Source organism: Lacerta agilis, chromosome 3 (assembly GCF_009819535.1).
Source record: "Lacerta agilis isolate rLacAgi1 chromosome 3, rLacAgi1.pri, whole genome shotgun sequence".
NCBI lineage: Eukaryota > Metazoa > Chordata > Lepidosauria > Squamata > Lacertidae > Lacerta > Lacerta agilis.
This window is the reverse complement of record NC_046314.1, coordinates 43,387,629-43,411,876: the sequence shown is the minus strand read 5'-3', so window position 1 is coordinate 43,411,876 and position 24,248 is coordinate 43,387,629. Positions and strand designations below refer to the sequence as shown.

Here is a 24,248-nt window from a genome sequence, read left to right as displayed (position 1 = left end):
TAGAGTTATTTCTTGTTTTTCAATATATTTTTGTTGGGGAGAGAAGAACCTCACTTAGCTATGTATTTTTTTAAATTATTATTATTATTGATTAAGGGGGGACAGCTGCTCCTCCTTTGGGTAAGCCCATGTCCACACGTCCTTCAACTGAGTGCAAAGCAAACTGCAACTGCACCGCCCAATCGATGCGTCCTGCTGCCGGTCTACCCAGAGCTCCCGGCGGCGCCAGCCCGGCCTCCCGCCCGCCGTGGGGCGCCCTGTTTCTCCCAGCTTCTCGGCGCGCATGCCCGAATAGGACGCGTCTCCGCCTCGCTTTCGGAAGTGAGTGTCGGCCGCGCGCCGGGATGATGGGCGCCAGGGTGACCCGCGTGTTCAGCAACTTCAACCTGGAGAGCCGAGCCCACCGAGAAATCGCCAAAGCTAAGCCCGCGCCAGCCCCGCGGCACCCGCAGCCTGCAGACCGTGAGTTAGCCAAGGCGCGGTGCGCACAGGAGCTCCGCTTATGCAAGGCGGGGCTGGGTGCCTGAGCCGCCCTGGGGGGGCCTTTGCTCGGTTGTTCGGACCATTTGCAGGAAACGGGAATCTTTTTCTGTGCCAGGGGCCCTCCTTGCAAGAGGTGCGGCGGCTTAGACGCAGCACCCTAGGAAGTGCCCTGGTGACATTGGGAGCGCCGTCCCTCGCGCCCTGGGCGTTTGGAAGCGGCGCGCGCGCGGCTCTTTGCTCTTCCCAGCTGTATTCCCGCGCCCTTAGCGCGGCCTACCGGCCTGATTTGCAAGCTGGGAGCTGTAGTCTCCCTGGGCGGGTGGAGGAAACCAGCAGGATGTTTTTTTTAATGTTTGCCAGCCTACAATTCCCATCAGCCCCAGCTGCCACGGCCAGCGATCGGGAAGTGATGGGAGCTGTAGTGCATGAACGTCTGCAGAGCCACATGTTCCCTGCCCAGGCAGCTAAGCAAGGCAACTGGGAAGGCAAATTTAGACGTCTGTCAAGTGTTTTGCTGGCTTTCTTGACCATCTGTTATTCTAAGATTTGCCCACTCCCTCCTGATTTCTGTTCATTATTAACTTAAATTAAAACAATGGGGGTGCACATCAAATATTTGCCGGTTTTGCGATGATTCCTGTTAAGATAGGGAAGGAAGGAATTTCTGGTCCACTATCAGATATTTATTTTATTCCATTTCTAACACTGAGAACTCTTAGTGTCTATGAGAGTATCCGTAGGTACTAGCTTACTTAGCCAGGATCCGTGCCCTCTTCCTGAGAGCCCCTTAAAACAGTAAATTGTGATTGCTGAGGATGCCTCCCTATTTGCCAGTGTGGGATAGTGGATAGAGTGTCAGACTGGGGAAATCCAGGTTCATATCCCCACCTAGCATGAATATATGGTTCTTCAGATGCTGTTGGCCTATTCAATATGGCAGATGTCCAGGAATTATGGGAGTTGTAGTCTTGACGATCACACGTTCCTCACCCTTACTGTAGACAATAGAACACTGGCCTGGATGAACTGTTAATAATCTTGCACATTAGAGAGAGAAATGGGAGCTTCAAAGCTAGTGCCAATGTCGGGATAACCAGCTTCTGGGATAACCAGTAATCCTGGAGAGCCTGCTCCCACTGGTTATGATGGGTCCGCTGGTTATGAGGTTTTCCTGAAGGTCGTGAGAAGTTGTCTGGAGTTGCAAAGGTTTCTGAAGAGGATAGGATAGGCAGCAAGAAGAATAGCCAAAGGTGCGGCCGAAAGCAGGAAAGAGGCCAAATAAAAAATAAGAGACTGCAGTCTATTGTTGGGGTGCGCTCCCCCAACTACTCTCTGTGCGTGTTCTCTCTTTCGTTTCTCCACGCTTCTACTCACCGCTAACAGAGAGCAGGGGCCATTTATTGACAAACTGAACAGCGTCATAGCATAATCAGTAACCAATCATAATACAGAAATAGCGAGTGTTTCCGGGCGGGAAACAAGTCTCCGACCGTTACCGGGAGGCTTCCTGGCGCGCTTTCTAGCAGGCGCGGAGGGATCCAGGCAGCAATCACCAGCCGGATCCTCTTTCTTCCGTGCAGTAGCGCGGAAGGACAAATAGAGCGGCAAAAGTGCGGGAAATCCCAAAACGTATTCCCACATGCCAAAGCATTTTTCCTGAAGTGTACAGGAATATATATGTGTGTGTGTTGTGAAAGTAGGAGTGTATTAATTCAGGAGTATCCTTACATGCATTATGAACTATTCTCCTGAGTGTTGTAATATTTTGCTTAAGCTGGGGTGGAGGGGAATTGAAATATATAACTTTAAAATGTGTTCTGTAATCTCTCCTTAGACACCGACAGATTCCAAGAAGAGATTAAGAGAAAAGATGACCACCTTCACACATTATTAAAGGAAGTCTATGTTGAGTCCAATGATCCGGTTATGCATGTGAGTCAGGTTATCTTGGAATATGCAGGTGCCAGTTAAGCACTTTAGTGACAAGAATAGTCATAGTTTTTGTCCATGTAAAGTGAGGTCTCGTTTGCTCTCTTGGATTGTGTGTGTACATATTTTAAACTCTTCATCAATGCAAACAAATTATAGTTATTATATAAATGCAGGAATCACATTTGTATCTATCTATATTCCACGGGCCTCCCAAATAGTTCCCTAGTTTACTAAATTAGCTGTTATTTTACAGTTCCTTTTGCCATTCATTTTGGTGTTCCTTAAAAAAAAAATATGCTAAGCCCATGTATAAACCAGATATTATTTAATATTCTCCAGTGTATTTTAGGATAGAAAGATAGAGCAGAATCTTGTGCTATTTCCATAGGAAGAAGGTACTCTGGTTCTGGATTTTCTGGTTTGCAATGATACACTTAATGATACAATACCAATTGAGTTTCATGGGCCTTATTTTTGATTTAACATGCATAAAATGGCACTGTCAATATGCGATAGTTCCTAGACAAATCTATCTGAGATTTCTCAGGCTGCAATCCCAAACATACTTAATAGGAAGTGGGTTCCACTGAACTTGGAAGGACTTAATTGCAAGTGAGCATGTTTAGGTAATGGGTGAATATCACAATCCTGTGCATGTTTGTTCAACGGCAAGTCATTCTGTGTTCAGTAGGGCTTACAGACCCAAGTGTGTACTGTTTGGAAGGCTTGCGCTTGCATGTGAAACGAGAAGAGAAATTGTGTGGAGGAAGGAATCACATGCTTTTAGGCTTGTTTTAATAGTGTGCTTAGTGTGAATAATTTTTTTTCAGGGTCTATAGTGGAGATAGGGAAACAGCGCCCTCCAAAGTTGGTGGGCTCCAGCTCCGTAAATCCAAGCCAGCATGTGCAATGGTCAAGGATTATAATAATTGTGGTCCCTCCAGGTGTTATTGGGCCACAGGTGGGTTAGCCACCCCTGGTTGAGACTGACAGGCGACCACTCTGCAGGGTTTCAGGCAGAACTCCTTCCCAGTCTCTGCCATTCTACCTGGGATAATCGGTAAAAACTATATCCTCTGTCACAGCATTTTTTCATAGCAGTGTAGTGGGGTGCAAGAGCTGAAAATAATTCAAATATATTTCACATGTGGCAACCAATGCACCCCTTGGGTTTCAGATAGTACATGGGTAGATGAGTCTAAAAAGCCCAGGACACAAATTTTCATGGCCTTCATTTACCAGAAGTAATGTTACAGTGGTACCCCGCAAGACGAATGCCTCGCACAATGAAAAACTCGCAAAACGAAAGGGTTTTGCGAGTTTTTAGTTGACTCGCGAGACGAATTCGTCTATGGCTCTTTTTCGCAAGACGAATTCATCTGGCGAGGTACCACTGTAAGCCGGCCCGGAGCCGCGCGATGCTGCGTTTTAAGGCTGCAGCAAACGCTGCAGCTTTAAAATGTGGCGCCGCGCCGTAGCTAAAAAGGCTTACCTTTTGGCTCCGGTGGGGAGGGGTGTTTTCCGCGTCGTGTCTGCCATTTTGGATCGACTGCGCATGTCTGGGTCTGGACATGCGCAGACGATCCCAAAATGGCGACGCGCTCCGACTGCACCCCTCCCCACCGGAGCCAAAAGGTAAGCCCGCGCCCCTCCTGACTGGCACGGCACCGCGTTTTAAAGCTGCAGCGGGCGAACAGTTCGCTCGCTGCAGCCTTAAAACGCGGTGCCGCACAGCTCCGGTGCCGGCCGGCGCCCCTTCCGACCGGTGCCCCCGGACTTTTTTCCCATAGGAACGCATTAATTAAATTTTAATGCGTTCCTATGGGAAACGGTGCCTCGCAAGACGAAATTTCCGCAAGACGAAAAGTCTTGCGGAACGAATTAATTTTGTCTTGCGAGGCACCACTTTATTTAGCATTAACTCTGGAAGAGTATCCTTGACTCTGACCAAACTAATCCTCCTAGAGCAAAACATCTCCTATGAGCTAACAGAATCCAGAGCAGCTGTTTAAAGCTATTAAAATCTGAAGAAAATGGTCATTTCTGCCTGGCCCAGGAAGGTCATCAAGTCAGGCACCAGGCAAGCCAAATAGAGAAGGTTAATTCCACAATTAAGTCCTGCTTTCAGAAAGGAAATGGGTTTAGAATTTTTTAGTTACATTCTGTTGAAAGGGGGAGTGTTAAAAGGTAGGGGTAGGCCATGTGTGGCCTTCAAGATACAGACTGCAACTCTCATCAGCCCCAGCCAGCATTGCCAGTGGCCAGGGATGATGGGATGATGAAGTCCAACGCCATCTGGAAGTTCCCATGTTGTCTACCCCTGCCTTAACAGATGGAGCATGTGTAGCTTGTACGCTAAAATTAAACTATTTTTTATATAATTTCCCCCACTCTAGGTGAAAAACAAAGGAGAAAGCCTTCCTTCTAAGCGCGAGGAACGCAGACTTACAAAAGTAGGCGATCTTGGTCCCTTGGATATTCAGTATGTTCCTAGAGGCAAAGTCTCTATAGTTGAAGTCTTGACCCTTCTCCATAATCATCTTCACTCTCCGGAAACCTGGACTGCAGAGAAAATAGCAAAGGAATATTCATTAGAATTGAAGGATGTGACTGATCTCTTAAGATTCTTCATCCCGTTTGCTGTGGAGATCTTTCCTCCTCAAGACAAAAAGCAGCTAAAGCCTTGATAAGAATGTCTGCCAAATCTTGACTGACCAAGCTGGTGTCTCCTTAATACTTCACATCTGATTCCCTCTCCACATGTACACGCACACACACCTGTAAACTGTGTCTTATTGAAACGGTATCTGCCTTTTCTCTCACTGTTGCATTCATGAACCATCCAGGGCATGCCGTTGTGAAGTGGGAGGCAAAATCTTGAGAAAATCTGCAAATACACCCTAAGAATTCAAAAATCGGAAAATGTTGGCTGCGTGGGAGATCATCTGTTCTGAAGCAGTTGTCTGTTACGCAGACCCCAGGCAACAAAAATGCATTTTATCTGGATCTGATCTTCTTTGCTCTGAGCTCTGCAGAATCTCTTGCCCTCATCACATTCTGTAAATAGTTATAATTAAAGCAAAGCAGAGTTACAATGTGTTTATCTTCTGAGAAATGAGTGTGTGTCTAGTTCCTGTGTCTGGTCAAAAGGGGAGGGGCAAAAGAGTAAATGGGGGAAATTGAGTTAGGGTAGGCATTCTTTTAATTTTGGCGTAATTACGGAAGTTAGAAACAAATGGTTTTGGAACCAAAAGCAATTTTGCTCTGTGTTACTGGCTTACTGGCTGTAATTCTTTGTATTGAAGCCCTTGATAGCTCCTGCTGCCGCCTTTTTGTCTTTGAATTCATGCCTTTTGGTTATTGGCCACATACCCACGAAGAGCTATATTATCTGAACTTCCGTATTTTGTTCTATGCTTTACTGGAAATCTATATAGATTCAGATGGAATTGCATTAGTTCCTGTTTTGTTGCCTGGCTCTATTTCCTTTGTTTGGCTGTGGGTTACTAAGTATATTTAATATGCACCAGAAAACTGGCCCTATAAATGACCAGCAGCCTTCCTTGTGCATAATTTCCCTTTAGATGCTAAAAAATGACATGCCCCCTGGACCTTTTCACAATTGCCTTATAAAAAAAAAAAGTAAAAGGAATATCAACAGCTGCGTCTTGGGAAGGCCCCTCTTCTGCAAAAGTATTAAAGGTAAAGGAAGCCTGTGTTCTATATAGTGTTTACTTGTAAGTAAACATCATGGTTCCCAGCCTGGGCGTTTTCATTGGTTTTACCTCTCCTTTACGAAATGTGTCTCAGTGATACCACTCATATTGAGAATATCCAGGCTGTTGAGGAGGAAAGATTTATGCTTCAGAGGAGACGTGAATAAAGGCAACTATAAAATGGGACAGGGGAAAGGAATGGGTGTTAGAGTGGAACAGCAGCTGTTGCAATATGGCAAAAACTGAAGAGGTAGGTTAGAAGACAGTGAGGCAAGGGGAGAAAGAAGCCCAGAGTCCTACTGACTAACTGCAGGGTATCTTTAAATGTGGCCATTAGCCTATAACAGGGGTCAGCAACCTTCGGCTCTCCAGATGTTTCGGACTACAATTCCCATCATCCCTGACCACTGGTCCTGTTAGCTAGGGATCATGGGAGTTGTAGGCCAAAACATCTGGAGAGCCGAAGGTTGCCTATGCCTGGCCTATAAGAAGAGTGGGGAACCCATTGTCCTTTAGAAGAAGCTGGCATGGCTAATGGTCAGATAGGATGAAAGTTGTGGTCCAGTAACATCTGGAGGAGCTACCAGGTTCCCTATCCCTAGAGTTCGGGCTGAGCGGGTTTCTCAAGGAAGGTGGGCTTCCACAGGTAATGTTAAAGGCCTCAAGTTATGTGGGAGAGTCCCAACACAGCTCCTTAACACAGTTTGGTTGCACTCTGGGCTTCTCCCACATGACTCTTGTGACATGGGCAAGAAGCAAAGGCTACAGCAACTTGAAGCGTCACAAAGGTTTAGTTAGAAGAAGCCCTAAGATGGCTGCCTCCAGGCAGCAGATCTTGGCTGACAAATTCGCAAGGCAGGAATTACTTATTTTCAATTGGGAGCTGGGGGTATTGCTTCTTTGATTTTATGGCTTATAGCAAAATGTCTACAACTGTCACTATACAGAGCAGGCTGTTTTTCACTGCCAAAATAGTTTTTTGCCCCTCTTTGGAAATGGAAAACGTTCAGCACCTTATAGATCTGGCTCTAAAATTAGCGTCTCCAAAGAGATTGTTGGCTTTGAGATGAGATCTGAAATTTGCAGAGCTAAACAATGTGAGAAAGAAAGCGGTCCTGTTTTTTCTCCCCTTGGTAGAGCGGAAAAGAGACTCCAGAAGCTGCAGCGAGCTGCAAATTGTGTTGGCGATAGCTGGACACCTTCCCTGTGAACTGCTTCTATAATTGGCATTGTGAGAAATAAATCTGTAGCAGCTGGAATCTGCTCACACATAATGCAGGCTGCACTCCAGAGTAGATGAAGAGCTGCTTTTAAAAAAACAAAGGTTTGATGCCAGGGCTCTGATCCAATACACGTTTATCTGGGAGTAAAACCCATGGAATATAATGATGTGTTGCTTCTGAGTGTGCCATAGGTGTCTGAACTGACGTGATGAAGCCAAGGCTGTGAAACTGAATGAATATTACTCAAACCATACCTTGCTCTTCCTAAAAAATAAGGTGATTGCACAGGAAGCTGTCTTATATGGAGTCATACTTTGGTCCATCTAGCTCAATATTGTCTACAGTGATGGGCAGCAGTTCTCCAGGGTTTCAGGAAAACGTATCTCCCAGCTGTACCTGGAGATACCAGGAACTGAGCCTGGGATTTTCTGCATGCAAACCAGGTTCTATCCCACTGAGCCACGCCACTATCCCTTAATGTCAAATTAATCACACAAAGAATTGTGTTACAGGAGAGAGGACTAATTTGCCCTTCAGCACAGGCCTAACGAGATTGTGCAGTTTGTTTAAGAAGGTTAGGTAGCAATTGAACACCTCTTAATTCCCAAGCCCCATGAAGTCTATAGATAGAATAACCACAGTACTGCTGAAATGATATCTGTGGTTGTATTTACATACAGTGTTTGCTGCCTACGAGGTCTGAAACTGAATACACTTTTCTGAGGATGAGTGTTAGCACCACGTTTCAGACTTGGGTTATGTAGATAATGCATTCTGCGAATGCATTCAAGGACAGCTGCTTTTTCTGAAAGTCAAGAAGGTCAGAAGATCTATGATGATGGAAGGCAAAAGCTACAGTCCCCTTTGTCTCCATGCTAATCTTTCGTAGCTGAATGGGCAGTCTGGAAAATGCTTGTTGGGGCTCCACATGCAAACTGCCCTTTCATTTATCTGAGGAAGCAATAATGTGTGAGCAACCCAAGTTCTTCCACAAAATATTTCTTGACTGATGTAGCTTTGACACCATCCCCCTTGCCTCTGACTGGAGGGGGATGAAAGGAGAACAGTATTCCGACAGGGATCCATCTGGACTTCATTTATTTATTAAATTTACACCCAATTCTTCCCAAAGGAGCCCAGAGTGTCTGGAGTACTTTCCATTTCCAGATTTTGGATAAATGAGCACAGTATTCAAGTATCTTAAAAATTGGTGTGGGCTACTTGTTATGGCTGCTTGTTACAGGTCAGGCATAGGCAAACTCAGCCCTCCAGATGTTTTGGGACTACAACTCCCATCATCCCTAGCTAACAGGACCAGTGGTCAGGGATGATGGGAATTTCAGTCCCAAAACAGCTGGAGGGCCGAGTTTGCCTATGCCTGTTATAGGTAATGGGGGGGGGGGAGCATAAGCAAAATGAAAAGAGTTGACTAAGTTATATCAGTCCCTATGCTTCGTATTTAAGCAAAAGAACATAACTGGCATGGTTTCCCTTTTACCGGTACTTGTTCAATGCTCTAGCACAGAGTGGAGAAACTGCAGCCATCAGATTAATACCACACAGTTAAGGGGCAGCTGGAGGGGGGAGAGTTGGGAAACTGGGGAAAGCTCTGATCCTCCAGGAGACCTGGCTGGTCCCCTTTTCTCTGGCATGGGAAGCCATGTGGGTGTTGTGAGCGTTGGAGACACACACACACACACTGATTCAGGTGTGTTAAGAAAGGAGGATCATTCTGTGATTTCCAAAAGCCCTTTCACATTTAATACTTAATACATTTTTCTGAAATGACACCTAACCAAATCCAAACATGTGCTTGCACCAGAGATTTCTGAAATGGCTTTCAACTGCCTAACTTTAATGCTGTTTTTAAACATACAGATACAATATCAATGGCAAGTTTGCATGCCAGTATGGTGATGATTTTGCCCTTAATCAAGCAATGCAGACAGGACATTTATCATCATCATCATCATCATTATTATTATTACCCAGCCACTCATAGACTACAGAAGTATGATGTCCATGCCATCCTACCATGTAGCTGATTGCTAGGAAGCATGTGCTGGGGGTCTGGGTTTGGCTTGAAAGCAATGCTGCTGACCTGGAAGATGCAGTCTTCTGAACATGCTGGGGAGCATGGGAAACACAGATATTACCAATGGATCTGTCTGACTCTGAAGTACTAAAAAGTAGCAGAGAGAGGGGGGATATCCAAAAACCTTCTGAGGTAGGATAGGGATGAAATCCTATCCTAATCCAAGTACCCGGTAGATTGTTGCCAGCCATCATAACCCACAGTTCTTGCATAGAGAAGCTTTCCCAAATCAAAACTCTTCTCAGCAGGTTGCTTTTGGAAGCATGTGTTCTTGTTAAAAGCAATCAGTGTCACATTTTTTGGGGCAAGGAAGTGCTGCACAAAGGAAAACAGCACACATGGGTGGATTTTGTTGCATTGTGACACCAGCAGTTAAATTGAAATCTGTGTAGATGCAGCATTTTTTTCCAAATAAAACACAACAGCCGAATTCAAGTCACAGCTATAGGAAACCCAGAAGTCACAGCTATCAGAAACACTGCTCAGTCCTCCTCCGGGCTTCTGAAGCTTTGCCCACATACTTTCAAACCTATTTTACATCTTTAAGGGCTAGAAAATTGTTCTATTTTAAATAGACACTGAAGATGCTAAATTCTGGAGCCAACAGCACCTGAATACTGCTCTGGCGATGTGTTAAGAAGTGAAAAGATAAGTAGTGGAAAATATATGAGAAATAGGATGTACTGCTCCATTCTGCAAGTATTTATGTGACAGAGTGACTAATTGATATAGGACTTTCCTTAACTGAAGAAAATGACATTTAAATAAACCAGTGCAGCTGAGTTCTCTGTTCACCACCACTATTCATGCAGGGATCCATGCTAGTGTGCTGGCTGAAGCTGGTTTGCAATCTATTTCTGTTTATGTGTAGTTTGCACTATAGATCAGCCCTAACAACGGGGGGGGGGGGAATCACCCTGTGCTATCAAAGCAGAAAGGAAAAGAAAGCCGTTTTACAACAAATAGATACATCACTCTTTGTCAAAAATATGCTGTTCACTTTTATATGCAGTGTTATGCAATACATGCACTATAGTAGATAACCAAACATTTGTTAGTTGCCTTAAAAAAGCAAGAATTAACTCCCTGTTTTTGAGAATCAGAGATAATGCATTTCCTCTTTTGAAATGTTACTTATCATACCATTATTATAAGCCATTATTTCCATGGAGACAATAAGTCCCCAACAGTCTACCATGCTCCAAAGCAAACAAAATGGTATTTATCTTGCTTTGCAGTTGTTCGAGTGTGTGCCATCTGCCAGCTTTTTCAATACTATTTTATAGACGTTTTATAGGTTGTGGAAAAAGGTAGGAAGGTTGATTTATTGTGTAGCTCAAGTTTGGATGAAAATAATGTACAGTACGTGAGTAGGAAGTTCATTGAAAGGTAATAAATCAGAACAAAGCTCATGACAGTGCCTTAAGAGAGTGGGTAATGGTTCTTGCTTCAAAGGGATTGTTGTTGTATGTTTGTTCTGCTCATTTTTACAATGAAAATTAAGGAATCGGCATGCAAACCTTTCCTCTTCTACCTTCTCTTTTGCTAATTGGTGCACACATGCTACTAGCTCAGAAGCTGGTTCAAATCATCCACCAGTGAAGATCAGAAACATATTGAAGCTCCTCCTGTTTAAACTGCATTAGGGCAATATGTGCTTGGATCAGCAGTTCAGCCAAGGTGAAAAGAGGAAGGCAAGGAAGTGATTTGAGAATCACACCCTATCTTCAGATCAGCCGTGGCTGTAGGTAGGGTGGAGGGCACAGAGACCGTTTTGATGCTGTCAAAATGAAGGTCTGCTTATTGAAAGTACAAAAAAAATTGGGGCAAAAAAAATTATTACACAATTTCCGATATTGGATTTCTTTCGTCTTTCAAGATGATCAAAAGTGCAGACTCCACATTAATACAGTACTTCTTTAACTTTCAAAACCCCAAATTTCTGGAATACAATTGCGATGAGAGGCAAAGGATAAAGATATAGCTCTGTAACAGATTGTCACTGAATGAAGAAAACCAGACTAAACATTTGTGTCAGTTCCTGAAAATTCTGTGTTCTTAAGGGCAGGTTCACAAATACATGTTCATCACTTGATGACCAGCAGTGACTTGCATGCATTGTTGTCGTTCAGTCGTGTCCGACTCTTCGTGACCCCATGGACCAGAGCACGTCAGGCACCCCTATCCTCCACTGCCTCCCGCAGTTTGGCCAAACTCATGCCAGTCGCTTCGAGAACACTGTCCAACCATCTCATCCTCTGTCGTCCCCTTCTCCTTGTGCCCTCCATCTTTCCCAACATCAGGGTCTTTTCCAGGGAGTCTTCTCTTCTCATGAGGTGGCCAAAGTATTGGAGCCTCAACTTCAGGATCTGCCCTTCCAGTGAGCACTCAGGGCTGATTTCTTTAAGGGTGGATATGTTTGATCTTTTTGCAGTCCATGGGACTCTCAAGAGTCTCCTCCAGCACCATAATTCAAAAGCATCAATTCTTCGGCGATCAGCCTTCTTTATGGTCCAGCTCTCACTTCCATACATTACTACTGGGAAAACCATAGCTTTAACTATATGGACCTTTGTCGGCAAGGTGATGTCTCTGCTTTTTAAGATGCTGTCTTTGCTTTCCTCCCAAGAAGCAGGCGTCTTTTAATTTCGTGACTGCTGTCACCATCTGCAGTGGTCATGGAGCCCAACAAAGTAAAATTTCTCACTGCCTCCATTTCTTCCCCTTCTATTTGCCAGGAGGTGATGGTACCAGTGGCCATGATCTTAGTTTTTTTGAGGTTGAGCTTCAGACCATATTTTGCGCTCTCCTCTTTCACCCTCATTAAAAGGTTCTTTAATTCCTCCTCACATTCTGCCATCAAGGTTGTGTCATCAGCATATCTGAGGTTGTTGATATTTCTTAAGGCAATCTTAATTCTGGTTTGGGATTCATCCAGTCCAGCCTTTCGCATGATGAATTCTGCATATAAGTTAAATAAGCAGGGAGACAATATACAGCCTTGTCGTACTCCTTTCCCAATTTTGAACCAATCAGTTGTTCCATATCCAGTTCTAACGGTAGCTTCTTGTCCCACATAGAAATTTCTCAGGAGACAAATGAGGCGATCCTCATGCATAAACAAGCCCTTATAGAAGAAACACCCAAGAATAGGTTTTTCATTTCATTTCACACGACCTTCAACACAATGTGTTTCAACCATACATAAATAGATTTTCTGAAGGTGTGAACTGGGTGGTGTTTTTATGAAGGGCAAGATAAAATCCCCAAATAAAGGAATAAAATAAATAAATAAATAAATAAAAGGCTATTTATTTATATAACCAAGCGGATACAATGGAATGTTTTTCTTTCCTTTTTGACACAAGATTCCAATGATATCTAAAAGCCCACCTAGCTAGAAGACTGCATTCTGACCCTCATTTATTCATTTTGTGCCATTAGTTGGCTCAGTGCTCAACTAAGCACCGTCCAAAGCGCTCTTGGTAGGACTGCCTACATTTGGAGTTCATGCTTTTTGGCAAATGTTCCTGCATTCTTTTTCAATGGACGGCACTGACTTGCATCCGCTTCCATCTTAATAGCTTAAACAGAGAAGTCTGCCTTTGAGGCACTATTGTGATAATTAATTCACAATGCAACTAAGGATGCTGAGTTGCTCTGCCTATAAATACATATGCTTATTTAATGGATTCAGTGACTGCTGCCAGGTAATCTAGTCCTCCTTTGTATATTCCCAGAGTTGAATGCAGCTAAGTGTTTTGACTGTTGGAATGCATTTTAATGCATGTGATATCTTCTCCATGACCTTAGTGTTAATGCAAACTATTTTAGCACATTATTATAAACATGCTGCTATTTATAGTTAAAGTAAAACACATATTGTAGAATCTCTCATTTAATCAAAATGGTATGAATGATTCACTCTCACAGTTAGTCATCCCTTTGACAAAGCTAAGAAAAACTGGAGGAGGATAGCATTCACTAAAATCTTAAGTAAATTTGCCAAAATCTACACTTCTGACCTTGGTTGCCATACGTCCTGATTTTCCTGGACATAGAGTGGTTTCCGCCCAGACGCTGTTTCCAATGGCTGAACCCCGGCTATGTCCGTGAAATTCTGGATGTATGGCAACCCTAGTGGTGACAAGATATTATTATACTCACTACTTACAAATTAAAAATGAGCAAATAAGTTGGTTCAGTTGGTATCCACCAAAGAGTTCAAATATGGATCTGCCTCCATGCTTCTAAGATATCAGAGCTTCACTAATATAAGAGGTAGAAAGTGGAGGTGCTTGAAAAGTTGGGTCTCATGCCTAGGAGCACATCCTGCTCCTTTTCAACATGCCACAGAATTATGGGATACACACAGGCCCAGCCTATTCCAATCTGAATCAAAGCGAACATCCAGCGTGCTATTTGGGAATGCATCATAAAGTTTCAAATCTCTCCTGCGGGCGGGGGTGGTGGGGGTGGTGGTTAGATCCAAGCTTTATATTATAGCAAGCTCTGTACAAAATTATCATTTCGAATCCCTGTCTATTTAGAAGGTTCTTTATGAAAGATGCTGCTTCTCTTAAATAAGAAGTGTACTTTTGTGGCATGGGACAAGAAAGGCAGCTGCCTTGGGTAGATAGAATGCTGTCTTTGAACTCCAACTGGCAAGGCTTTGTTGTTCAGAGCTGTGCCTACTCTACATTCACTGTTATCACTCAGGAAATAGGTACCAGCATATGCTGTCCTAGTTACCATGGTTTCCATGCAGACACAGTGCTGCTCAGAAAGGAAACAATTAAGCTTAATTTTATATTCACTACTTAAAACACTTTAGGCTTCACAATCTCCCCATCTCCCACCCCCCACCCCGCAACCGTCCCTCCACACAGGATTGCAATCTCTGTTACATATAGAAACATTGCCATGACTTGCTTGAATTTTCTACTTTTTCAAACAACAACAACAACAACAACAACACAAACTTAATTCCCTCCCTTCTTCTCCCACAATCCCGAATGCGAAAAAATAAACACTGTCACAAAGATTCCTTTATGAAGGATGGCTGAGTAGTAGGAGCTGAAGCTTTAGAAAATTACAGGTTTCGACTCCCTGTGAAAGCTGATGGGATGCGTATTTCAGAGTGAGAGCTCAACAATATCTCCTAATCAGCAATAGGCTGCAATTGGCTCACAGGCGAGACAAAATTGCAAGAAACTTCCATTAGCTCCAGGTCAAAACTGTAGCAAATTTACATTTAAAAGGCCGGTTTCCATTTCAGTTAGTAACAAAGCTATCCAGTATTCACACTAGCTGGTGCAGTGCAGTGTTTGCACCCTTCACAACAATTGTTGTCAGTGCTGAGACAATGTTGGTGCTTAGGACCAAGATAACTGGTAACAGGTTACACCTCTTCTAAGCATATTGCAGATGCTTAGAATGATTCCCAAAGTAGTAAATTGTAAAGCATTATGGCTGCAGTCCAAATAATCAATATGCAGGAATGGGGTATGGCTGACACAGCGCCTAGAAAGATCAGGTAGTTTGGACTGTTTCACAAAGCCCCATATCATACAAAACCATCTTCACACTGCTTCCCCCCAACTCCCACCCAATTTGGTAGATTGTGGATTATTGACTGTGGAAATAATGCACACAGCTTTTCCACTGAAAGGATCCAATACAAATTTCCATGGGAAACTAGATATCTTGGTCCTTGCCCTAAAAGCAGCGAGGAAACCCTTGAATACAAGAGAACTGCATGCACACATGTGAAATCCTGAAAAACCACAATCTGAAGAAATGCACAATAAAAGCAATGCAAACATGGTTAAGATTTAAAAAATGGGCAACAAGCACCTTTAAAGCTAGGCATCATTCTAAGAATTTTGACTGTATCTAGGGCATCGTCCTTTTCATTATGACTGGAGGCACTGGCAGAATATTGCTACATAGTAGTTTAAGAGTTGTATTTTTCTCTCTGGAAAGAAATATTATCTTGGCCTTAGCAAAGGCATTTTCTTCTCACCTTGGTTGCCTGTAGGTTACTTCTAGAGGCACACTGAACAACAGTGTGAAAGAATTATCTCACCTTGGATGCCCACTGTAGTTTATTTTAAAAAGGGCTAGTGTTTAGATCTTTCCCAAGGCTTCTGGTTCTCTCTATTAGGCAGAGCTTCTTCAAAAGGTACAAACAGGTACCCAGGGGACCAGTGGCTTTTCTCTAAGATTTTCACACAGGTGTAGGCAAGGCAAAGCACACTTGCTTGGCATCCTGCAGGGACAACCCTGCAGACTACAGGGAATGAGGTAGCAAATGGAAATAGTAGGATTCTCTGAACTGTGCAACTTCAGACTGCCAGGGGGAAGATTCCAAGTGCTAAAAAGTTATACGTATGTAATGGAACTAAAGCATCCGAGGGTGGGGGGATTTTTGCTAAAACACTTTCCCTCTGATATGCTAGCATTCCTTCCTCAGCCTGAAAACATTTAAAACAAAAGAAAAGAACATCTCGCTTATGGCTTAAAGCAATAGTCCTCTACAATACGCAGGAACAACTTCGTCCAAACTGAATGCCCTGAAGATGCTGCTGGACTACAACCAGCCCAGTCAGCATGAGGTCATGGGAGTTATAGTCCAACAACACCTGGAGGGCACCAGGATTGGGAAACGCTGATGTAGAATCTCTCAGAGGTTACGAGGTAGACTGGCTCAAGCAGTGGCATGCGGTCAGTGGACTAGGGGGACTAGGCTAGCCCCCTAAAAGTTCCCCTGGAGCATGCTTCTCAAACCCTGGGATGCTTCTGCCTGGCTTAGTGAGGGAGATGTGATGCTTGGACAGATCTAAGAGCCCACCCCCCCACCTTTCCAAAGCCTGCCAGTGGGAACATGAGAGTTAGAGTTCCATGATCCCATGCCCAGCTTTGGGAAGGAGGCTAGAGGGCTCCAGCATCCTGTCAGTGCCCTGAACCCTCCTTCCCAAAGCCTGTGCAACTTCTGCCCAGCTTAGGGAGGTGTGATGCTCTAGTGCGCAACATCAGAATGTCAAGATGTCACACATGTGACTCCCCCCCCCCATCGTCCTTGCAAGCTGGCATCTCTGGGCCTAGCTTCCTCTACAAATAATTTCACTGCACGCCACTGACCTCAGGCATGAAAAGGGAGCCACCACCTTTGGCCACAGTTGCCGTCTATTTTGGAAGTGGAGCTTCCTGAATTCAGAACCCTCACCAGGAAAGTTGGGGAAGAAAACCAGGCTAACCTTATAACATTAACTTCAACATGCCCTCCGTGCAGTGCAGCGCTCAAGCATGTCTATTCACATCTGAAGGCATCAAACAGGATTTGGTGGTGGATGGCCCCCTGCAGGATATTGTGGAAGGGATTTGTGTGCTTTTGTGCTCCTCCTTGGCCTGCTGTTCTCTTTCTTGCTACCTACATTTGCATCGACATACACTTGGCCTGGTTTCTGCTGTTGCTATGGTGCCTAACTTTTTAAGGGCAGAAACCAACAAAACTTCCTTGGGAAAAAGAGGCCAAGTTGTCAGAAGTTGATTAATAGGTCTTTTTCTGTGAGGACACTGCAAAGTGTTTGTACTCAGGCTTTCTGCCCGTAATGAAAGCAAGTGCCTAATTCCCAGGGTACCATGTTTGATTCTAGCATGGCAATTCCATTTAATTCACACAGACTTGCTAAATTAATCTAATTTGAGGATTTGTTCCAATGTACACTGCTCTTCCATCTACATTTCTGCCCAGTGTTTGTAAGGAGCATTCTGGTCTGCAATTTAAATATTCTGATTCACAGAGCAGTCATTTGAACTCTTCCTGACAGCAAACTACTTGCTTGATTTACTGGAATGCATTCAAGCTATTATGAGAAAGCAGTTGCACAAATTTTTATCATCTCAAGAATCCTCCTGTTGCTATCTGAGAATTGTCACTACACCCCCACTATATTTTGAGGTGCGTGAACGTGCTGTAGGACAGTGGCAAAGCATCTGCAGAAGATCTCAAGTTCAATCCCTGGCATATCCAGGTAACTCAAGTGTAGCTCATAAGGAGCAAGGTGGGCAACTGGTACAGTGCATTGTGAGGCAGCTGCCTACATATTATAAAGCCTCATGGGAAAAGTTGACACCTGCAATAAAATCCATATCTTCTAGCATGAATGTTACTGCTCAGGATTCATGTAGCCCACAATGTCATCCTCTAGGATAGTAAGCAGCTTGAGTAGGTCATTCCCCTCCACCCCAGTTTTTCATCTCCACTCAAAAGACACTCAACAAGATGGCTCAGTCGGTAGAGCATGAGACTTAGGGTTACGGGTTTGAGCTCCATGTTCAGCAAAATGATTTCTGCATTGCAGGGGGCAGGATTAGATTCACCTCTTGTTCCCTTCCAACTTTATGATTCTATGACTGTTGAGCATGCTCAATGCTTGTGGGGCTCATTTTTGGTTCCCTTAGGGTTTTTTTTAAAATTAAGATTGATTGTATCTGAAAATTTAGGAGTTCCCCTAATATTGCTGATACTTTATTCTTATTTCTCAGTAGTCCCATTTTGGTCCCATTTGTGTTGGCACTCACCATTTGAGTTTGCTGTTGAAGGAGTGATGGGGGGTGTTAAGTTGCATAAGGATTCCCCCCCCCCCCCGCACAATGCACACTATTTATATTTATTTATGAAAATATTTAAAGGTAACATCTCATAACATATCATGGGAGTGTACAACAATATGTGTGTAATAAAACATAAACACCATTATAAAACAGTGCAAAATACGGTAATCATTTAAATGAATGGCTAGTCAAAAATGTTTTAAACGACTGCATAGGCCTGTCAGCATAGAAAGGTCTCCAAACCTCTGTGGGGAGAAATATATATGGCATATAAATGCAGTATTTTTCACATTTCTTATATTCTCAGCCACAGACACCTGTTTAAATTGTGGCATTCTTCTTTTACTACACTTGTTTACACTTTAAAATTGTTGCTCTTTTTATTATTGGAAAGCAAAATACATTGAGTCTAAGCAATGGAAAAACAATGGAAAAACAATGAGTGGTTAGAATGATTATAAGGACATATGAAAGCGCTATAGAAGCAAGTCTAGTACAAATACCGGTACATGGATTAAGACACAAGAAATGGAAAACCTGTAGGGCCTTTCAAAAAATGATGCCAAGTCCTTAACTACACTGATATCCCACAGGAAGCCTATAAGGTCAGACACAGGTCAGACAAAGTCAAGCAAGTGAGCTAAATAATAATACTATGGGGGATGGGAGAGATACAGTAGTTGACATATAGACAGGGCAGGTTCACTTGACTTCATGAGCTCTATGGAGGAAAGAAACATTACTTCTGCTTGGCTGATCCTGGACCATTGTAACTTTTTTAAGTGTACATGCATTTATTAAATCATGGTCAATGATTGTTGATGTCTTATCTGCAAGTCTAGAGCAAATCAGACCTGCCTACCATAATTTTATAAATATAAATAAAAGGAAAATAATGCAGATAAAGATATCTCAGATAGTTGAAGGTGGTATGATAGAAGGATCACTTCTCTATGCTATACTGTCATCACCCGCAGTTCACATATTTTGTTCTGGACTTAGTTCAGGCTTCCTCAGCCTCGGCCCTCCAGATGTTTTGAGACTACAATTCCCATCATTCCTGACCACTGGTCCTGCTAGCTAGGGATCATGGGAGTTGTAGGCCAAAAAACATCTGGAGGGCCAAGGTTGAGGAAGCCTGACCTACTGGTAGTTGCTAGTCATTATTTGTGATCACATTCACTTCCCTCTGTCTCAAGTGATCTCTGGAGTTGGGAGAGGTCAGTCACTTACTTCATGCACACCTTTGGCAACGTTTGGCAGCATCTATAAACACTTCTGCTAATTTCTGAGATTGTCCCAAACCTGGAGTGAAATAAGACTAAAGTCTCCCTTTCCTCTAATTTTCTATGCATCCCAGAGAGAATGGCCATTTCTCTCTTTCTCAAGCAGCACTGTGGGTCTTTCCTGACTTTTTAGTGCACATTCATGATAATTTGGACTCTTGCTGCTATCAGGGTATCTTCAATACTACTGGTACCTGCAAGTGTTTTGGGGAGGTTGCACCACTTTGTTTCCAATAGTGCATATCCTGTAATTTACTTACACAGAAAAAGATATTGGTTCACTACATGTATTTATGCCAATCTTTGTAATGTTTCAAGTGAAAGCTTAAGGGGTGCTTCTGAGTGGCTTTCCTTTATCACTGGGTGACCCAGTGGCATTATTGGTAGGTTTCTAAGGTTGGCTTTTGTTTTCTTTGTTTTCTAATCTCTGATTAGGTGCCATCTAGACAAAGCAAATGCAGGGCATGGCAACACATTATAAAATGCACAACCATTATTATTTTAGAATGTCTTTTGCACACTTCAGCATACAAAGTGCTGTGTAATTATTCTTTCATTCAAGGCCATGTTTTTAGATATTTGTTTCTCATTGGATTCTTCAGTAGTGAGAGGATCACAGCTGATTTTTCTGAAACGTTAACTATGAAATGCTTTAGAATAAACAGGGCAGTATTTAACTACTGTACTCTTCTTAGACTTGCAAGTACCCTTCACGCTTTTAGAGTACTTTGGGAATAACAACAGATTCACCACTTTGTGTGCATCATAACAACGTACATTGTGGGGAAGTTCCTCTTATCTGCTTCTTACTATTTAGCTGAGTGTTATAACAACAACTTGAGAAAATGCCCTTCCTATTTGTGAAAGACTCTGTTATTTCCATTTCCCTTTCTAGTATTATAAATTGAAAGCAGGGCAAGGTCTTGAGTAGATTTCAGTTATAATAGGTTGGCCCAACAGGAGCCTTGCTCATATAACTGCTATATGCTAATCAACAGGTTGATGATGGATCATCACTTCGTTGTGGTGAGTGGGCTATTCCTATGATCCTCGTGAGCAAAGCCATCAAGAGTCTTGTACTCCCAGCAGGGTCACCCATGATCCTACTTTGTCGAAGGGGAACTCCCCACCGGAGTAGAAAGCTCTTTCATCTGAGTAGGTTGAAAGCAAAGAGTAAGCTTACCAACACGGCTACCTACCTGTAACCATAACTTCTGTCACAGAGCTTCAGTATGCTGGTGACAACATAGTGTGTGCACACTCAGAGGATGACCTCCAAACCATCCTAAATATCTTCACAGTTTACGAAAATCTTGGCCTATCACACAACACCCCCCCAAAAAGCACAAAATAGCCCCTCTGCAACGCCAAAAATCCAACTCAATGGTGTACTGTTGGAAAGTGTTGATCACTTCTCCTACCTGGGCAGTTATCTTTCCACAAGGGCCGACATTGAAATCCAGCATCGCCTGAGCTCTGCAAGTGCAGCTTTCTCCTGACTGAAGTGCAGAGTGTTTAAGGACGGGGACATTCACAGGGGAACCAAAATGCTTGTTTACAAAGCTATTGTACTACCAACCTTACTGTATGCTTGTGAAACATGGACCACTTATAAAAGCCAACTCCTTGAAAGAGTCCATTAACGATGTCTCTGAAAATTTTTACACATCACTTGGCTACGAGTGATCGCCAAAGAAGAGAAGCAGCTAAACATGTGTTGGACCACCATGTCTTCCTAATACTGTTGCATGCAACAATAGCATTGGGCAGTTGTTTTATGTATGGCATAATAAGTGCAACTTTGTATTGATACATTATGTCCAGGGAACAGGGAAAAGCTAAAAATGAATGGCCCTGATCTATAAATGTCTATGTGCAACAAAGCATAGTTCTAGAACCATTGCTTTGAAAAGAAGTGGCTGGAGAAGTGGAATTAAATCTATTTTGCAACACCACATCATGTAGAGAGTAGGGCTACTGAGCATACTGCAGAATGCACTGCATTATTTTAACACCAGTCAGTATATTAAAGGAATCTGAAAGCCATCAGAGTAGCACAGTTGGTAGAGCACGAGACTCTTAATCTAATGGGTCATGGGTTTGAGCCCTATGTGGGGCCAAAGATTCCTGTATTGCAGCGAGTTGGACATGATGATCCCCTTCCAACCATAGGAGCCAGCTTTTAGGGGGTCAATATCCCTTCGCCTCCCAATAAAGTATTTGAGGGAGCCAGCCCCCCCCCCCATTGATAAACACTGCCATTCAAATGGTAGGTGGGGTGCTGCATCTTGTGATCAATATTTTATTCAAGTTGGCACCCCTGCTACCAACTTTCCAATTCTATGCTTCTGTGATTCTGTGGCCCTGTCTGGGTTGTGTGTCCCTTTAATACCATGCATGGATGCCAACTCCCTGGGGCCCTGGGAGCACCCACAAATTTTGGTGCCAGGGCAATGCACGCTGCATGGCACCCATGGCCCTGGGCACCCACGGTCACAGGGCCAAGTTGGCACTCTTGCTACCACGCCCTATTTTTACCTCACAACTGAGATATTGAGATATCACTGTTGGGTTAGTGGGCAAAGCTATGACCATAAGGCCTGTTCTTATGAGCGTGAGAATTGCAATAACAACTTTAAAAAAAGTTTATGTACTTCCGAAAACACTGGCTGATTTTTTGTTTTGTTTTCTTCGCTAAGCCATGATAGAAGCAGCTACCACAGCAGTCAGGTGTGAGCCGCCACCACACCTGGGGTGTCTCTGGCTGGCGCCTGGCAAGAGACCCATCGTTCTTCCTTCCTTCTGAGGGCTCTTCTCTTGGGTACCTTCCCCCTCCCCTCCACGGCAGAAAAAGCCAGCGAGGCTCCTGCTCCGCTTCTCACGACACCGGGCCGGCCGCTCTTCTGCGCCAAAGGTGGCTTTTACAGCTGAGCTGCGGCAAAAAGAGGCCCGCGCGCCTCGGAAGGAGCCTCGCGCCGTCTAAGGAAGACGCTCGCTCCCCTCGGAGAAAGAGCGCCAGAGAGAGAGAAAGAGAGAGAGAGCGCGCCGACTCGCTTGCGCGCGACGCTCTGGCGCCCCGCCAGCCTCCGCCCACCCGGGCCCTTGGCTCCGCCCCGGGAGCTGGCGACGCCGGCGGCTCGTTCATCTCGCCAAGGAGCGAGGCTGGGGCGGGAGGGGGAGCAGGCAGGTTCCTTCTGCCCTCTGCGAGCAGCTGTCTCGCCCGGATAGGCTCGCGGAGCGAATGGGTCGGCTGCGCTGAGGAGGGGTCGGCGGCTGCGTGGGTGGATGGGAGTGCGGGGAAAGGCGGGCTGGGCTGAGGGGTAAACCCAGCCAGAGAGAGAGAGAGAGGGAGGGAGGGAGACGCCGCTTCAGCTTGCAGGCGATGCTCCTCACTTGCTGCCTTGGCCGTCTCCTCCTCCCTCCGGCTTGGAAGCTTTTGTTCTTCTCTCCACTTTGGGGCAGAGGCGAAGTGCTGCAGCCGCCGCCGCCACCGCCGCCGCCGCCGAAGCCTCGGCTTCACGGGTCTCTTGTCCGCCAGGAAAGTTCCCGGAGGCAGCCCTCGACTCGTGCGTCCGCCTGCCCAGGACCGGGGCTTGTTATTGTTGTTTTGAGGTGAGGTTAAATCTCAGGGCGAAGAGGAGGAGGAGGAGGAGGTTGTATGGGCAGGAGCAGATGGAGCCGCGTGTGGCTCCCTGGAGTGGGGCTGCGAACGGAGCGAGTGCGAGGGGCTCAAGCCCAACCTCGCCGCGATTCGGAGAGCCTCTGGAGATGCTGGACTTGGGATCTAGTCCTCCTCGCCCCCCGACTTCATATCTTAGAGCACATGCTGCTAGGGGGTAGTGGAGGGGAGGTTGGATGTGATCTAGATACACCTTCATCACCTTAAAGGGTAGATCTCCCCCCCCCCGCAGCTCTTTCAGTGCATTCTTGGGAGGGGGGCAAGTAGAGATGGGTATGCACGTTGGTGATGGTGAGTGTGAAATGAAGAGACCGTTGGATTTACCAGTGTGTATGTGTGTGTATACTGATTACTGAAAGGGGACTGTTTTTTGTAGTCATTTGAAGGTAACTATGAGGGGGGTTGGCAACTGCTTATAGGGTGAAATATGTATATTTTAGGAGGGCTGTAATTCAGGTAGGTGGTGAAGGCTCCCTGCCATCTTGTAAGGGAAAGTAAACTCACAGCTAAAATGTAAATGGTTGATTTGCTGGTAACTTCAGAACCAGGGTACTTCAGCTGAATTCAACAAGACACGGAATTTGATGTGCTTCAGTCTAACCCTGTGAATGGTAATTTGGGAGCCCTATTTAGACCCATGGGATGTATGTTTCCTGCAAGTATGTCTTGCAGTGTTGCTCTAGCTGGTGTGCATGCTACTGTATGTAATATTAGAACATTTGAATTGTTCTATATTTCCTTATTGCAAAGCTCTTTTCTGGTGGCAGAGTGGTTTGTGATGCCAGAATGAATGCAGTTCAGATGTACACTACTTGCATATCACCACCTGTAAGTTAGTTATTTCTTAGAGCATGTTGCTGCCTGAATTCATCCTTGGAAAGTTGAAATTCTACTGCAGCTTGCTAATGCTGTAAATTCTGCAATGACTAAGGCTACATTTAACAGGTAGGCTCTTTGATTATGTAAACTAGTGAGCATATGTTTCTGTGTAGTATACCTTTTCTGCCTTAATATTTTGGTATGGGTAATAACTTTTAGGAAAAGAGTTTACTAACATTATTTGTACTGAGATACTTCATGGAGATAAATAAAAGGCAACTTGTGAAAGCAACAATATTACTTATTTTACGGTAATTTAAAGCATCCCTCCAGAGTTTCTAACCCACCAAATCAGGTGCAGCTTACCAGCCATGTGCCCTCAGGGAGGCAACAAAA

At 44.3% G+C, this 24,248-nt stretch overlaps 1 protein-coding gene across 2 annotated transcripts; it reads left to right on the top strand.

The window, feature by feature from the left end:
• The first annotated feature begins 302 nt into the window (after positions 1-302).
• NDUFAF4 (NADH:ubiquinone oxidoreductase complex assembly factor 4) lies at positions 303-5,526 on the top strand. 2 transcript variants are annotated; one of them, XM_033143460.1, is made up of 3 exons: positions 303-462; positions 2,318-2,415; positions 4,812-5,526. In XM_033143460.1, the coding sequence occupies exons 1-3, from the start codon at positions 345-347 to the stop codon at positions 5,100-5,102; spliced, it is 507 nt and encodes a 168-aa protein (XP_032999351.1). In that variant the 5' UTR covers positions 303-344; the 3' UTR covers positions 5,103-5,526. The 2 variants fall into 2 exon arrangements, with proteins under 2 accessions (XP_032999351.1, XP_032999350.1); XM_033143459.1 differs by having other exon boundaries at positions 306-461; positions 2,308-2,415.
• Positions 5,527-24,248: the final 18,722 nt, after the last annotated feature.